Consider the following 17,702-nt stretch of genomic DNA (forward strand, 5'->3'; position numbering starts at 1 on the left):
CTGAGAGCAATGGCGCACAGCTGCGGTGCTGTGCGCTACCTTAGTCTGAAGACAGGATGTCTTCTGCCGCCGATTTCACCGGACCTCTTCGTCTCTTCTGGCTCTGTAAGGGGGACGGCGGCGCGGCTCCGGTGACCCATCCAGGCTGAACCTGTGATCGTCCCTCTGGAGCTAGTGTCCAGTAGCCTAAGAAACCCGATCCACTCTGCACTCAGGTGAGTCCGTTTCTTCTCCCCTTAGTCCCACGATGCAGTGAGCCTGTTGCCAGCAGGACTCACTGAAAATAAAAAAAACCTAACTAAACTTTTATTCTAAGCAGCTCAGGAGAGCCACCTAGATTGCACCCTTCTCGGCCGGGCACAAAAATCTAACTGAGGCTTGGAGGAGGGTCATAGGGGGAGGAGCCAGTGCACACCACCTGATCCTTAAGCTTTTATTTTGTGCCCTGTCTCCTGCGGAGCCGCTATTCCCCATGGTCCTTACGGAGTCCCGGCATCCACTAGGACGTCAGAGAAACTGGGGGGGAAATTTGCGTGGGGTATCCCCCTCCTAAGCATAACCAGCCTGGGGCTCTTTGAGCCGGTCATTGTTGAAAAAATATGGGGGGAAAAATGACAGGGGTTCCCCCATATTTGATCAACCAGCACCGGGCTCTGCGCCTGATCCTGGTGCCAAAAATACGGGGGACAAAAAGCGTAGGGGTCCCCCGTATTTTTGGAACCAGCACCGGGCTCCACTAGTCAGAGATAATGCCACAGCCGGGGGACACTTATCTTGGTCCCTGCGGCCCTGGCATTAAATCACTAGTCACCCCTGGCCGGGGTACCCTGGAGGAGTGGGAACCCCTTAAATCAAGGGGTCCCCCCCCTCCAGCCACCCAAGGACCAGGGGTGAAGCCCGAGGCTGTCCCCCCCCATCCAAGGGCGGCGGATGGGGGGCTGATAGCCTTGTGAAAAAAATAGAATATTGTTTTTTGTAGCAGTACTACAAGTCCCAGCAAGCCTTCCCCGCAAGCTGGTACTTGGAGAACCACAAGTACCAGCATGCGGGGGGGAGAAACGGGTTCGCCGGTACCTGTAGTACTAATACAAAAAAAACATAACCAACAAAAAACAGGACACACACACCGTGACAGTAAAACTTTATTACATACAGAGGAGGGTCATAGAGGGAGGAGCCAGTGCACATCCATTCTAAAGCTTTACAGTGCCCATGTCTCCTGCGGAGCCGTCTATACCCCATGGTCCTTACGGAGTCCCCAGCATCCTCTAAGACATAAGAGAAATGACTGCTGTGACACAGCGTCTGCAAGAGGGAGCTTTAACACGTCCCGTATAGCCAGAATGAAGGGTTCAATACCCTGAGCAGAAGTGGAATCCCCACTAACGGGACCCAAGTCATCCCCAGCCTCCAGTATTTCCTCATCTGAATCAGAGAGTAGAGCAGGTAAACCACGCTTTTGTGGTCCTGAGCTAGAGAGGGGGGGGCTGTGTAACATCTGCCCTAGCAGCTAAATCTGCAACAGCCTGTTGTAGTAGCTGAGTTTTCTGAACATTAGCAGTGAGTTGTGATGACATCAGACATCATAGGGGCCATTCCGACCCAATCGCACGCTCCAGTTGTTCGCAGCGCAGGGATCGGGTCGGAACTGCGCATGCCCTGGCGCATGCCAGAAGGCCGAATGCCGTCGTTACCTAGTGATCGCCTCTGCCTGATTGACTTTGGGCGGGGGAGGGGGCCCGGAGCCACCATGGGTGGTGGCGGGTGGGGTGTGGAGGTGCCGCAGATGGGGCCCGGAGGTACTGCGAGTGGGGGAGGGGCGGGAAATGCTTCTCCTGCTTCTCTTCCTAGAAGCAGCTAAGCTGCTGTCCTCCCTTTGGCAGTGACTCTCCCAGAGACTTGCACAGCAGCCAGTCACTATTGTTAGGGCCGGTGTCCCAACGCGCCGCATTACAGGGAAGAAGATGCACTCAATAAACTACAGCTCACAGCAGGCCTTAGCGCCGGAATGCTTTGGTGCTAAGGGCTGCTGGGAGGTGTAGTTTATTTAGTGCGTCTACTTCGAGTAATGCGGCGCGTTGGGACACCGGCGCTAACAATAGTGACTGGCTGGCTGAACTGACTGACTGGCTGAATCAATGTAAAAGGCAAGAGTGCTGTGCAGTGTCAGTGACACTGGGGGTCATTCCAAGTTGATCGCTAGCTGCCGTTGTTCGCAGCGCAGCTATCAGGCTTAAAATCTGCATTTCTGCGCATGCACCACAATGCGCACGCGCTACGTACGGGTACAAAGGCATTTGTGGTTGTGCTCAGGTTCTAGCGAAGTTTTCAGTCGCACTGTGCTCAGGTTCTAGCGAAGTTTTCAGTTGCCCCCTTTCTGTCAAAGAAGATTGACAGGAAGGGGGCGTTTCTGGGTGTCAACTGACCGTTTTCAGAGAGTGTTTGCAAAAACGCAGGCGTGTCTGAAAAAACGCAGGAGTGGCTGGGTGTTCACTGGGCGGGTGTATGACGTCAAATCCGGACACAAATAGGGTGAAGTGATCGCAAGCGCCGAGTAGGTTCAGAGCTACTCAGAATCTGTTTTTGCAGAGCTCGGCTGCACATGCGTTCGCACTTCTCCTAAGCTAAAATACACTCCCCAGCGGGCGGCGGCATAGCGTTTGCACGGCTGCTAAAACTAGTTAGCGAGTGATCAACTCGGAATGACCCCCACTGCACTGCACAGCACTGTCACCTTTTACATTGATTTAGCGTCCAGACATTCCCTCCGCGGTATCACCCCCTCTATCCGTTACATTAGCCATCCTCGGGATTCCAGGCCGGCAGCCCAGGTGCTGTGTTGCGGAGTCAGGACCTCTGGGCGTGGCTGTGGCAGGGAGGCACTTCTGTGACATCATGCGCAGAGGATGCTTCGGGGCTCAGAGAATGCGGCGCAGGGAGGGCTATGAAAGCCTTCCGCTGCGCCTAGAGAGGCCCAAAAATGCCGGGATTTGAATCCCGGGATTGGAGCATCCAATCCCGGGATTCACGGGATTATACTGCGCATACGCGGGAGGGTGGGCGTAAGTAATACTACTTACTAACATTAGGCGGGCGGCAGCCATGAACAAGTTGAACGCGGCGGCACTTCAAATGTAGCGCCGGCCGCCAGCCAATCAGAGCTGGCGGACCGGCAGCCAATCAGGGAAGCTGCAGCCAATCAGGTGCGACTGCTGCAGCCGCTTCCCTGATTGGCTGCCGGTCCGCCAGCTCTGGTTGGCTGGTGGCCAGCACTTCATTTGAAATGCCGCCGCGCTCAGTGTGTTCATGGTTGCCGCCCGCCTAATAGTAAGTACTATTACTTACACCCACCCTCTCTCCCTCCGTGCAGTCAGTGGTGCTCCCTACAGCCTTCCTCCCTCCCGCGCCCCTACCAACCCTCCCTGCCGCTACTTACACCCTCCCTCCTTCCTCCCGCACCGCTACCTACACTCTTCCTTCCTCCCGCACCGCTACCTACACCCTCCATACCTCCCGCACCGCTACCTACACACTCCCTACCTCCCGCACCGCTACCTACACCCTCCCTCCAGCGCTGATCCCTACTGCAATCCCAGGATCCCGGGATTAACCGTTTTTCAATCCCGAATCCCGGGATTGAAAAAATGGCCTGGGATTGGCCTCCCTAGCTGCGCCGCTTTCATACACATCTATGCCGGTGGCCGCAGCAGCTTTTGTTCCACCTGCGCCGCGGCTAGGGAGTGGGGATTGTCGATGCGGAGGGGACAGGCGGACTGCCAGCAGGACATAGGATGCTGCAGTAAAAGGATTTTTTTCCCCCGTCTACAGCGCAGACTTGCTGCAGATGCAGTGGCATACCCTCCAACTGTACCTTTTGGCAGGTACAGTACCTTTTTTTATGGTCCCGATTTTTGGCTCTACAAACTTCCATTGAAAGAAACAGAAAGGGGCGTGGCAACACCACTAACCACGGCCACGCCCCTTTCTCGAATTTGTTCCGATTTTTATGTATTGGAGGGTATGTTGCTGCAGATGAACAGTGGGCCTATTTTGGGGTGTGGACCTGGAGCTGCAGCTCCATCAGCCCCATTGTTAATCCTGCTCTGGGAACACACAGCAGCCAAAGGGCAGAGCCTCCCATTGGATGTACTCTGTGTGGGAGAGAGTTTCTCGCCCAATCAGCTGTGGACTGGGTGTGATAGACCTGCCGCTAAACCAGTGAGAGCTCCTAGCCACGCCCAGCGTTATCCACACAGTCCCTGAGTGACAGATCTGGGCTACTATATAGGAGACTAGTTACCTAGACTGATTAAGTTTCTCATTGTGTTATGTTATGTATAAACGTGGCATTTTTACTGGCTGATATTTTTCTAAATTTTAATTGCAGCAGTTAAAGGACCCAGCAGCATGTACACACCCCATGTTTTGTTGCGACTTGGAAATCTTTAAATCACTGTGAACTTTTACGATGTGGGATACAAGAGACCACAGTTGCAACAGCTTCTATGATGACCACGTGCAGTTTACTAGCAGTACAGACACTGGTCTGGTCAAGGAGAGTGCCAGGTTTATAAGTATCATAGTCAACGCTTCACTTTACGTCCAATTCCCCTAATACACAACTTTACTATTTCTATATTACACACACACACACACACACACACACACACACACACAAAAGATCACAGCTGTTGGCAATACCGGACGACAGCTGTATGCCACCACCAGCATTCAGTAGCGTAATGGTGTATATACACGGCACGATGCGCCGTATGCCCGACATTGACTATTCGATGTGGCCGGAGCTCAGCCCCGCCGATATAGTCAATGTGGGGCTGCCTGCACAGCCTATTTTTCCTGGCGATGCCGATCCCGTGGGACTGCGCATCGGCATCGCAAGGACTATACACACAGTGCGATATACACTATATTTTCTTATGATTTTGACTATATAGTCAAAATCGAAAGAAAAATCGCAACGTGTGTACACACCTTAAGGCACATCCTTAATTTTTGTGCCAAACAACTTCATCGGCTCTCACCCCAGTTGCCAATTCCCTAGGGAGCTGCCTAAAAGTACCTAAACATAGGTCTGGTTTTCAATAACGGTCTCATTAGTCTTACCAAAGCAATAGTGGGAGAGAGTGAGCCTAAACACTAGAGGATCGACTTTATTTTGATCTTCTTTTATTCACATGCAATCTCAAAGGGAGGCAGAAATTGAAGGGGGCCTGGACATGCCATGGGCCCCTCTCTTTCAAGTGCCCACAGTGCCTGCCAACCACTGCCATGTCCAGGTTACCTGTTGTTGACATTTGCAAAAGACTACGACCCACCATCTGCAGTATCTAAGCTGACCACTCAAACTCAAGTCAAAAGATAGAGAGATACTTGCCCTTACCCACAATTCCTAGATGCATGTAAATGACGTTTTTCCTGTGTGCTCTATGCAGGCAATTACTATAGAACAGCAGTATGGGGGCCACAACGTAAGAGAACATAACCACTCTAAATATAAACTACTGCATATTATTTTGTTTAGATGGTAGGCTAGCTTTAAGATGTATTATACAGGTAGCAAACTCAGAAGGGCAAATTCCTTCGGTTAGGTGCTGGTTGTGCTATATAAAATCAGGTACTACAAGTGTTCTGAGCACACAATGACTGACAGTACTGTCACACTCCAACACTTGGCCAGATAAGACAGTCTGTCATCACCATGCTATAACTGACACCTTTCCCTAAAATCCTCAAGCATTCTGTATCCACTTCACAACATAATTATTTTTATTGCATAACCCCGGGGTATTTTCATAAGTACGCAGGTAAAAATAAGCCTTAGTGCTCATAAACTTCTAGTCCCGCTGATTACTTCATTTTTTGCAATGAGCAGCATTTGACAAAGACGTCTTCATAGCGATTACAGATATCTGGTAAGACACGGGCCAGAAAACAGAATCCCACATCTTCAATAAAGACAAACGAAAAGAAAACACTCAGACGATATAGAACTGTAATGATGTCAGAATCTATAAAATGTTCATGCTGAACCCTATAATTCCCGAATAGCGCAACCTAACCTAATTAACCTTTATGGACACTTGAATCTAATGAGTCTTCAGGAATAACAGCCTGGAAAAATTGTGAATGCAAACAGCACTAGGGAGGTTGTCCAACAGAAACCAAATGGAAAAACAATGGACACGTCCAATCAGCTGTGCAGTGCTGTCCCAATTTCCTTGGCTGCATTGCATAAATAATCACACCCTATAGATGTAGCAACAATACCGGACAGGAGAATATCCACTGAATTAAGGAAATCTTTATGTTGTAAACCCAGCAGCTCCGCAAGTTTGAAGGGAGTTTGCATGTTCTCCCCATGCTTGTGCTTTGTAATGTGTCCGCTATATAAATAACTTCATAAATAAATCATACTATGAGGCGGCTTTGTGCATCAGTGGCTATATTTCCAAAGTGGTACTAGGCAGACCTAGCACTATGGGGGATCTCACTGTACTAGAGCCGGCTCAAAGCTGAAATGCTCGGGACGGGATGGGGTGGGGGGGGGTTTCTAAGCGCAGTAATGACCAACTGCAACATTAGAGTAGGACCAATATATATTAACGCCCTTACTTGAGCGACTACTACCCGGCATGATCCTTAATGTCTGTTTTATCTTTTAACATTTTTAGCTAGGTCTAAGCAGTTTTGCCTTCAGGTAAGGCTCCATTAAACTGGAGAATGCAATTAGTTTTTTGTATACATTTAATATACGGTTACAAATAAGTTTTTCAAATCGCACTTCTGTGACAAAGCAGGATGGTCGCATGATCACGCCAAATAGGTGTGTTAGTGCTTTTCCGCATGGTGTTTGTACAATGGGCGCAGGTGAGATGCACTGAAACAGGCAACTTTATTTTTTTTTTAAATTAATTTAAAAAAAATTATATTCTAGAATATCCGCCTCCGTATATTAGTGATCGGCAACTGTCAGCTGACATTTGAGCGGATCATGTTATCTACTGTGTTTTTCTGGTTTCTCATCCACATATATCAATAATTAGAGTCAATATAGCAAAACTGAAGGCATATCTGGAAGCAGCACCACAAAGTTACCCCAAAAATCGCTATAATATGATTGGCAATTACACTGAGTGTTGATCACTGTATCTGCATGAGCCATAATCGTTCAGCGTCGAAAAAAAGAGATAGTTATCGCTTGATTCCATTTTCAAACATTTGATGTTCTAGACTGTGGTTCTGCTGATTTCATTCATCGGAATTAACATCCTGGGCATACATCGTTCAGTGTATGGGTGCATGGAATATAGTTAAAGGTCAGCCAGACACATCCATTGTTCGGATCACCGACTGCATCTTTCAGGGAATGCCAGGAAATAAGTTGGCAGAGGTAAAAATGTGAAAGTAAATCCATTTTGAATATAATTTTATTGTGCGGACACTCAAGAAAACCTTCAACAGATAAAATCTTTTAGGCTGGGAACAATGTGGGGATTTGAATTGTAATCCCAAATTTACTAATATAAGCTTTCATCCCCCTCCACCAAAAAGATACCTTTGCCCTGATTGGATGAAAAATGGCAAGGGGGGGGGGGGGTCACAGGAGATCGGAATATAAAGGTGGAAGGATAGGTGAGGGGTTAGCCTGGGGTGTTACCATGAAGGGGGGGGGGGGGGGGGCAGAAGTTGGGGACTCTGCTCTGTTAGAATAACGTACAACTGGAGGTGCACCCAATTAAAAAAATACAGTAATCAAAACTCTCTTAACAAGACAGGCAAATTAAAGCACCTTTTTCATATCCGTTTACTTATGTCCTAGGGTGGAACTCTGAAAATTAAACATGACAGTGTAACAGGGTACAATGGGGCAGACGTATTAACCTGGAGAAGGCATAAGGAAGTGATCAATTAGTGATAAACGCACCAGCCAATCCGCTCCTGGTAATTTACATATTGAAGCTAACTGGCTGGTGCGTTTATCACCGGGTTATCACTTCCTTATGCATTCTCCAGTTTAATACATCTACCCCAATGTGTCTTAAATCTAAATTTTCTGAATGCCTTGCAATAACAGAAGGAGCGCATTAAACTCCAAAGCAAGAACCATCATTTCAGAAACACTGCCAAATAATTAGTCCATTTTAAAAAATGTGTTTGATTTGGAAGGCTAAAATAAACCAGCCGAGAGGCCGCTTTTCGCTTCGCTAACAGAACACCACAACATACGGAAAAGTCCAATCTACAACACTTCACTGTTTGCGCAGAGCTGTCACTGATACATATAGAGTGGCAGAAAATGTAAATATTTAGAACTTATTTACTCAGCGAGAAGAGGATCGGAATGTTACATCCCATTAACCACTTACGTGGCTGTACGCATAAGCCAGGTGCTCGCACAATTATTCATGGCTCTATAATATTATGACTTGCTTGAGGGATCTACTAAACCCAAGCTATTAATCAAACTTCTTACACAAAGATCAACACATCATAACAAAGAAACAGGCAGAGGAGTCATGCAAAGCAATGTCTTTTGGAAAGGACACCATACAAAACAGATGTATGCTACGCTACTGTGTAATAACAATATACAAGTTTACAATACACAATATTTACATTTAAAAAAATAAAATAAAAACATTTTTGCTGGCTGCACTTTGTGGCCAGTGACTGCACAAAACTAATAATTATGTGGGTCCCTTTAGAACTTCTGGTTTAGATTGAAATCCATAATATGTAATGCAATCATATCCCCACACATGCTCCTTAAATGACCCTCGGATCTCCCCAGGTGCACCTTAAGTTTTCTCAAATGGCATCAGACCGCCACACTTACTCCTTAATTGGCCATCAGCCCACCCAATGCCCCTTATATAGCAGCAAACATCTTCCGCATGCCCCCATGAACTTACAATTAGTAGATGGATTGTTAATAAGGGTAACTCCACACAGACATAGCATTTGTATAATTAAGAAACCTTGGACGTTAGAGAAGAACACTTTAGAACGGTTGACTGAGCAGTTGTGTTCCACAACGGAACACCCACTTTGTTAGCTCTGCATCTCCAGCTGCAACATAACTGTAAACTGTCTGCTCAGTGCTCACTGGCATTTATCTGGAACTTGTGAGATTGGCAGTGCCAAGCAGCCACGGAGAAGTTTCATAGGTGCAGCAGGGCTGAAAGTTGCAGGAGTCCAGTGGATCCTGTGGGGCCTGCTCTCCTGACTGCCGATTAGTCAACCCACCCTAAAAGAGGCAGTCATTTACAGCTGTTTTAGTGCAAAAGATGCGCTATAGCCCATAAGTGCTAACACTGAAATGGTCTAATACCATTAGCTGCATGCAACCCCAAAAGGATTCCATTGAACTCAATAGGATCATCCATCGGGTATGTTGTAAAATGCATATGGAAGATAACCGCTATGGACCTTTGTGTGCAGTCATCTTCAGACTGTACTAGCGTGCACCAGTGATGCTGGAAGTACAGTGTACAAGTGTGGCTACTAGCCTGGTCGCTCAGCTCGTGTATGGAGGGGTGTGAAATGCTATCCCAGTGGTTGGGATGCCGCCTGTCACATGACTGTCCGCGGCATACCGACTTTTAGAATGCAGAGAGGGGACGGGGTAATTAATTTACCCCTCCCCTGCCCCCTACCCTAACCCGCCTGGGGTGGTGGCCTTTCTGATGCATAGCTCTAATCCCTCACCACAATACTTACCTTTGGGATGCAGTCGGTCAGGGTTCAGACACTGGGATTCCGAGTGGTGTCGGTCATCTGACCACCGGCATTCAGTGCCATTACCGGTATGTTGATTGCATCCTGTATGAAGACGCTCCTGCACCAGTTCTGGATGTCTCGGATCTCATTTACTGAACATAACCATTGCATAGTTAGTCAAATCTATAATCATAACCGATTACCATGCAAGGTATTTTGTCTAAATGCAATTATAGTGGGTGAAGGCGAGCCTGCAGTGAAAGGTGCGCTCACTGCATTTATTACATCAATACTCCATCTGGATGTGGCTCTGACACACCAGCTAGTGCATCTATCCTGAGAGCCTACACTTGCAGAGAATGCAACACAAAATGAACACTGGCAAATCTGTTAATGCCATCACTACCAATCTTCCAAACAGATCTGATAAAGTCATCCAGGTCTGGCAGTGGATCCTCTCCGACCAGGCAAAGAACATAGTCTACCCCTGACATCAGCTCTTTCCTCTACAGATGGTAAAGTCTCTATAGGAATCGGACAATCTTAAACACTTTTCAAAAAAAATGCTAAAATTCTATACTGGGAAGAAGACCTCCAATATGGAGTATGCTAGACACTATCATGAGCACATATACAGCATATTAGAGAAAATGACCAAATGTATACAATACTGTGCAAAAGTTTTAGGCAGGTGTGGAAAAAATGATGCAAAGTAAGAATGCTTTAAAAAATAGAAGTGTTTAGTTTGCATTTTGTTAATTGATGAAAATAAATGAAATGAACAGAAGAGAAATCTAAATCAAATCAATATTTGGTGTGAATACCCTTTGCCTTTACAATGGCAACAATTCTTCTAGGTACACTTGTACAAAGTCAGGGATTTTGTAGGATTATAGTCAGGTGTATGATTAACCAATCATACTAAACAGGCGATAATGATCATCATTTTCATATGTAGGTTGAAAAAGTCAATAACTGAAACAGAAACAGCTATGTAGGAGACCTAAAACTGAGTAAGGAACAGCCAAACTGCTACAAAGGTAAGGTTGTGGAAGACAGTTTCATGTTACAAGGTATACACCATGGCAAGACTGGGCACAGCAACAAGACAGAAGGCAGTTATACTGTATCAGCAAGGTCTCAACCAGGCAAACATTTAAAAGCAGACTGGGGTTTTGAGATGTGCTGTTGAAGCTTTTTTGAAGAAGCACAAAGACGCCAACGTTGAGGACCGTAGATGCAGTGGTCGAGCAAGGAAACTTAGTGCATCAGATGAAAGACATCATGCTTACTTCCCTTGAAATTGGAAGCTGTCCAGCAGTGCCATCAGCTTAGAACTGGCAGAAACCAGTGGGACCCAGGTATACCCATCTACTGTTTGGAGAAGTCTGGCCAGAAGTGGTTTTCATGGAAGAATTGCAGGCAAAAAGCCATACCTGCGATGTGGAAGCAAGGCCAAGTGACTCAAGTATGCACGAAAACATAGGAACTGGAGTGCAGAAAAATAGCAGCAGGTGCTCTGGACGGATGAGTCAAAATTTGAAATATTTGGCTGTAACAGAAGGCAGTTTATTGACGAAGGATGAGATAGCGGTACAACGAAGATCAGCTATATAGATGAGTCCATCACTGAAATTGGTCCAAAACTGGAACTAAAGACCGGAACATTGCATTTAATTTCCTATTTATCTTAAGGATAGTGTGTGTACGTGTAGAGCTCCATTGTTTGTAGTTAGGATATTAGAGTCTTGTCGATTAAGTATTTTGTACTACCATATACAATGGTATTTCCAGCATCAATATTGCAATTTGTAGCGTTTCTATAGTGATAAGCACACTTTTCTGACCTCAGAGCCGCATCTCTTGACTGTCACTTAACGAGCTCCACGTAGTGAATGGTACTTAAAATATGATTTTTTTATTTTTTTTAGTTATCCCTCAAGAAAGAGCACCAAGGTTCTGAAACGTCAGATTATAGCCTATAGTCTGGTCTATTTGTGAGTGCTGCTGCTCCAAAGAACATATATCTGACAGTCTATAAACTGTGCCTGTAGGGCACAAATAGAAGTTACGTTTGGTGTAGTGGCATGCAGACAATTGTGTGAAAACACATATACAGCTTCAATGTGACCCCAATGCTGGTTATCGAGGAACTGAGAGGACTAAACATGTACTCACTGTAGGAGGTATGTATGGCAACCCGTAGAATTTTTCCTGGGTATCACTTAAAATGTCCACGGTTGAACCTTTTAGGGGGTGCTTCCCATGATAAATCTGATCCAAAATGGAATAAAATACCTGTAAAACAGAAACCAGGCAGGAATAAGGCAGGAATAAAGATCATGTACTGTATTTCTTTTACCACTGGGATTTATTTCCTTAGTTGTATCATTGTGACAAAGTCCTCTCTCCTTCCACAGTAAGAGGAGTAGGACTATGCACAGAATAGTAAAAAAAAGTAAAAAGGTGAATAGATGTTGAAATAAAGGATTAAAAAAAAAAAGCAGCACATGAGAAAATAAGAATTTACTTACCGATAATTCTATTTCTCGTAGTCCGTAGTGGATGCTGGGGACTCCGTAAGGACCATGGGGAATAGCGGCTCCGCAGGAGACAGGGCACAAAAGTAAAAGCTTTAGGATCAGGTGGTGTGCACTGGCTCCTCCCCCTATGACCCTCCTCCAAGCCTCAGTTAGGATACTGTGCCCGGACGAGCGTACACAATAAGGAAGGATTTTGAATCCCGGGTAAGACTCATACCAGCCACACCAATCACACTGTACAACCTGTGATCTGAACCCAGTTAACAGCATGATAACAGCGGAGCCTCTGAAAAGATGGCTCACAACAATAATAACCCGATTTTTGTAACAATAACTATGTACAAGTATTGCAGACAATCCGCACTTGGGATGGGCGCCCAGCATCCACTACGGACTACGAGAAATAGAATTATCGGTAAGTAAATTCTTATTTTCTCTGACGTCCTAAGTGGATGCTGGGCACTCCGTAAGGACCATGGGGATTATACCAAAGCTCCCAAACGGGCGGGAGAGTGCGGATGACTCTGCAGCACCGAATGAGAGAACTCCAGGTCCTCCTCAGCCAGGGTATCAAATTTGTAGAATTTTGCAAACGTGTTTGCCCCTGACCAAGTAGCAGCTCGGCAAAGTTGTAAAGCCGAGACCCCTCGGGCAGCCGCCCAAGATGAGCCCACCTTCCTTGTGGAATGGGCATTTACATATTTTGGCTGTGGCAGGCCTGCCACAGAACGTGCAAGCTGAATTGTACTACACATCCAACTAGCAATCGTCTGCTTAGAAGCAAGAGCACCCAGTTTGTTGGGTGCATACAGGATAACAGCAAGTCAGTTTTCCTGACTCCAGCCGTCCTGGAAACATATATTTTCAGGGCCCTGACAACATCTAGCAACTTGGAGTCCTCCAAGTCCCTAGTAGCCACAGGTACCACAATAAGCTGGTTCAGGTGAAACGCTGACACCACCTTAGGGAGAAACTGGGGACGAGTCCGCAGCTCTGCCCTGTCCGAATGGATAATCAGATATGGGCTTTTGTGAGACAAAGCCGCCAATTCTGACACTCGCCTGGCCGAGGCCAGGGCCAACAGCATGGTCACTTTCCATGTGAGATATTTCAAATCCACAGATTTGAGCGGTTTAAACCAATGTGATTTGAGGAATCCCAGAACTACGTTGAGATCCCACAGTGCCACTGGAGGCACAAAAGGGGGTTGTATATGCAGTACTCCCTTGACAAACTTCTGGACTTCAGGAACTGAAGCCAATTCTTTCTGGAAGAAAATCGACAGGGCCGAAATTTGAACCTTAATGGACCCCAATTTGAGGCCCATAGACACTCCTGTTTGCAGTAAATGCAGGAATCGACCGAGTTGAAATTCCTCCGTGGGGGCCTTCCTGGCCTCACACCATGCAACATATTTTCGCCAAATGTGGTGATAATAAGAATTTACTTACCGATAATTCTATTTCTCATAGTCCGTAGTGGATGCTGGGACTCCGTCAGGACCATGGGGAATAGCGGGCTCCGCAGGAGACAGGGCACATCTAAAAAAGCTTTTAGGTCACATGGTGCGTACTGGCTCCTCCCCCTATGACCCTCCTCCAAGCCTCAGTTAGGTACTGTGCCCGGACGAGCGTACACAATAAGGAAGGATCTTGAATCCCGGGTAAGACTCATACCAGCCACACCAATCACACCGTACAACTTGTGATCTGAACCCAGTTAACAGTATGATAACACAAACGAAGTAGCCTCTGAACAGATGGCTCACAACAACAGTAATAACCCGATTTTTGTAACAATAACTATGTACAAGCATTGCAGACAATCCGCACTTGGGATGGGCGCCCAGCATCCACTTCGGACTATGAGAAATAGAATTATCGGTAAGTAAATTCTTATTTTCTCTAACGTCCTAGTGGATGCTGGGACTCCGTCAGGACCATGGGGATTATACCAAAGCTCCCAAACGGGCGGGAGAGTGCGGATGACTCTGCAGCACCGAATGAGAGAACTCCAGGTCCTCTTTAGCCAGAGTATCAAATTTGTAAAATTTTACAAACGTGTTCTCCCCTGACCACGTAGCTGCTCGGCAAAGTTGTAATGCCGAGACTCCTCGGGCCGCCGCCCAGGATGAGCCCACTTTCCTTGTGGAATGGGCCTTTACAGATTTAGGCTGTGGCAGGCCTGCCACAGAATGTGCAAGTTGGATTGTACTACATATCCAACGTGCAATCGTCTGTTTAGACGCAGGAGCACCCAACTTGTTGGGTGCATACAATGTAAACAACGAGTCAGATTTTCTGACTCCAGCTGTCCTTGAAATATATATTTTTTAATGCTCTGACAACGTCCAGTAACTTGGAGTCCTCCAAGTCGCTAGTAGCCGCAGGCACCACAATAGGCTGGTTCAAGTGAAATGCCGAAACCACCTTAGGGAGAAATTGAGGACGTGTCCTCAATTCTGCCCTGTCCGAATGGAATATCAGATATGGGCTTTTGTATGACAAAGCTGCCAACTCCGAAACTCTCCTGGCTGAAGCCAGGGCCAACAGCATGGTTACCTTCCATGTAAGGTATTTTAAATCTACCGATTTTAAAGGCTCAAACCAATGAGATTTGAGAAAATTTAGAACCACGTTCAAATCCCACGGTGCCACTGGAGGCACTATTGGGGGTTGTATATGTAGTACACCTTTGACAAAAGTTTGTACTTCAGGCACTGACGCCAATTCCTTCTGGAAGAAAATTGATAAGGCCGAAATTTGAACTTTAATGGACCCCAATTTGAGGCCCATAGACAATCCTGCTTGCAGGAAATGTAAGAATCGACCCAATTGAAATTCTTCCGTTGGAGCCTTCTTGGCCTCACACCACGCAACATATTTTCTCCAAATGCGGTGATAATGTTGTGCGGTCACTTCTTTCCTGGCTTTAATTAAAGTAGGAATAACTTCCTCAGGAATGCCCTTCTCTTTTAGAATCCGGCGTTCAACCGCCATGCCGTCAAACGCAGCCGCGGTAAGTCTTGGAACATACAAGGTCCCTGCTGAAGCAGATCCCTTCTTAGAGGTAGAGGCCACGGATCCTCCGTGAGCATCTCTTGAAGTTCCGGATACCAAGTTCTTCTTGGCCAGTCCGGAGCTACCAGTATTGTTCTTACTCCTCTTTTCCGTATAATTCTCAGTACCTTTGGTATGAGAGGCAGAGGAGGGAACACATACACTGACTGGTACACCCACGGTGTTACCAGAGCGTCCACAGCTATTGCCTGAGGGTCTCTTGACCTGGCGCAATACCTGTCCAATTTTTTGTTGAGGCGAGACGCCATCATGTCCACCTTTGGTTTTTCCCAACGGTTCACAATCATGTGGAAAACTTCTGGATGAAGTCCCCACTCTCCCGGGTGAAGGTCGTGTCTGCTGAGGAAATCTGCTTCCCAGTTGTCCACTCCCGGGATGAACACTGCTGACAGTGCTACGACATGATTCTCCGCCCAGCGCAGAATCCTTGCAGCTTCTGCCATTGCACTCCTGCTTCTCGTGCCGCCTTGTCGGTTTACGTGGGCGACTGCCGTGATGTTGTCGGACTGGATCAACACCGGCTGACCCTGAAGCAGCGATTTTGCCAGGCTTAGAGCATTGTAGATCGCTCTTAGCTCCAGTATATTTATGTGAAGAGACGTCTCCAGGTTTGACCACACGCCCTGGAAGTTTCTTCCCTTTGTGACTGCTCCCCAACCTCGTAGGCTGGCATCCGTAGTCACCAGGACCCAGTCCTGTATGCCGAATCTGCGGCCCACTAACAGATGGGCAGTCTGCAACCACCACAGGAGAGACAACCTTGTTCTCGGTGACAGTGTTATCCGCTGATGCATGTGCAGATGCGATCCGGACCATTTGTCCAGCAGATCCCACTGAAATGTTCGTGCATGGAATCTGCCGAATGGAATCGCTTCGTACGAAGCCACCATCTTTCCCAGGACTCTTGTGCATTGATGTACTGACACAGTTCCTGGTTTTAGGAGGTTCTTGACAAGTTCGGATAACTCCCTTGCTTTCTCTTCCGGGAGAAATACCTTTTTCTGAACCGTGTCCAGAATCATGCCCAGGAACAGCAGATGTGTTGTCGGGGTCAATTGAGATTTTGGAAGATTTAGAATCCACCCGTGTTGCTGAAGCACTACTTGTGTTAGCGCTACACCGACTTCCAGCTGTTCTCTGGACTTTGCCCTTATCAGGAGATCGTCCAAGTAAGGGATAATTAATACGCCTTTTCTTCGTAGAAGAACCATCATTTCGGTCATTACCTTGGTAAAGACCCGAGGGGCCGTGGACAACCCAAACGGCAGCGTTTGAAACTGATAATGACAGTCTTGTATCACGAACCTGAGATACCCTTGGTGTGAGGGGTAAATCGGGACATGTAGATAAGCATCTTTTATGTCCAAGGACACCATGAAGTCTCCTTCTTCCAGATTCGCTATCACTGCTCTGAGTGACTCCATCTTGAACTTGAATTTCTTTATGTACAGGTTCAAGGATTTCAGATTTAGAATAGGCCTTACCGAACCGTCCGGTTTCGGTACCACAAATAGTGTGGAATAATACCCCTTTCCCTGTTGTAGGAGGGGTACCTTGACTATCACCTGCTGAGAATACAGCTTGTGAATGGCTTCCAAAACCGACGTCCTTTCTGAGGGAGACGTTGGTAAAGCAGACTTTAGGAACCGGCGAGGGGGAGACCTTTCGAACTCCAGCATGTAACCCTGAGATACTATCTGCAGGACCCACGGGTCCACTTGTGAGTGAACCCATTGATTGCTGAAAATCTTGAGTCGACCCCCCACCGTTCCTGAGTCCGCTTGTAAAGCCCCAGCGTCATGCTGATGGCTTTGTAGAAGCCGGGGCGGGCTTCTGTTCCTGGGCAGGGGCTGCTTGCTGCCCTTTCTTACCCTTTCCTCTGCCTCGCGGCAGATAAGACTGTCCTTTTGGTCGCTTTTTATAGGAGCGAAAGGACTGCGGCTGAAAAGACGGTGTCTTTTTCTGTTGGGAGGGGGTCTGAGGTAAAAAAGTGGATTTGCCGGCAGTTGCCGTGGCCACCAGGTCCGAAAGACCGACCCCAAACAATTCCTCTCCTTTATATGGCAATACTTCCATATGCCTCTTGGAATCCGCATCACCTGACCACTGTCGCGTCCATAAACTTCTTCTGGCAGATATGGACATCGCGCTTACTCTTGATGCTAGAGTACAAACATCCCTCTGAGCATCTCGCATATAAAGAAAAGCATCCTTTAATTGCTCTAGAGTCAATAAAATACTGTCCCTATCCAGGGTATCAATATTTTCAGTCAGAGAATCCAACCACACTACCCCAGCACTGCACATCCAGGCTGAGGCTATTGCCGGTCGCAGTATA

At 47.0% G+C, this 17,702-nt stretch overlaps 1 protein-coding gene across 1 annotated transcript in view; it reads right to left on the bottom strand.

Moving 5' to 3' along the window:
* Positions 1–17,702, bottom strand: part of MIPEP (mitochondrial intermediate peptidase) — a 294,841-nt gene that overhangs the window by 74,973 nt on the left and 202,166 nt on the right. The window contains exon 16 of the mRNA XM_063951677.1: positions 11,920–12,039. Coding sequence (XP_063807747.1) covers positions 11,920–12,039 — 120 coding nt within the window. The remainder of the gene's footprint in view (positions 1–11,919; positions 12,040–17,702) is intronic.

Source organism: Pseudophryne corroboree, chromosome 2, assembly GCF_028390025.1.
Source record: "Pseudophryne corroboree isolate aPseCor3 chromosome 2, aPseCor3.hap2, whole genome shotgun sequence".
NCBI lineage: Eukaryota > Metazoa > Chordata > Amphibia > Anura > Myobatrachidae > Pseudophryne > Pseudophryne corroboree.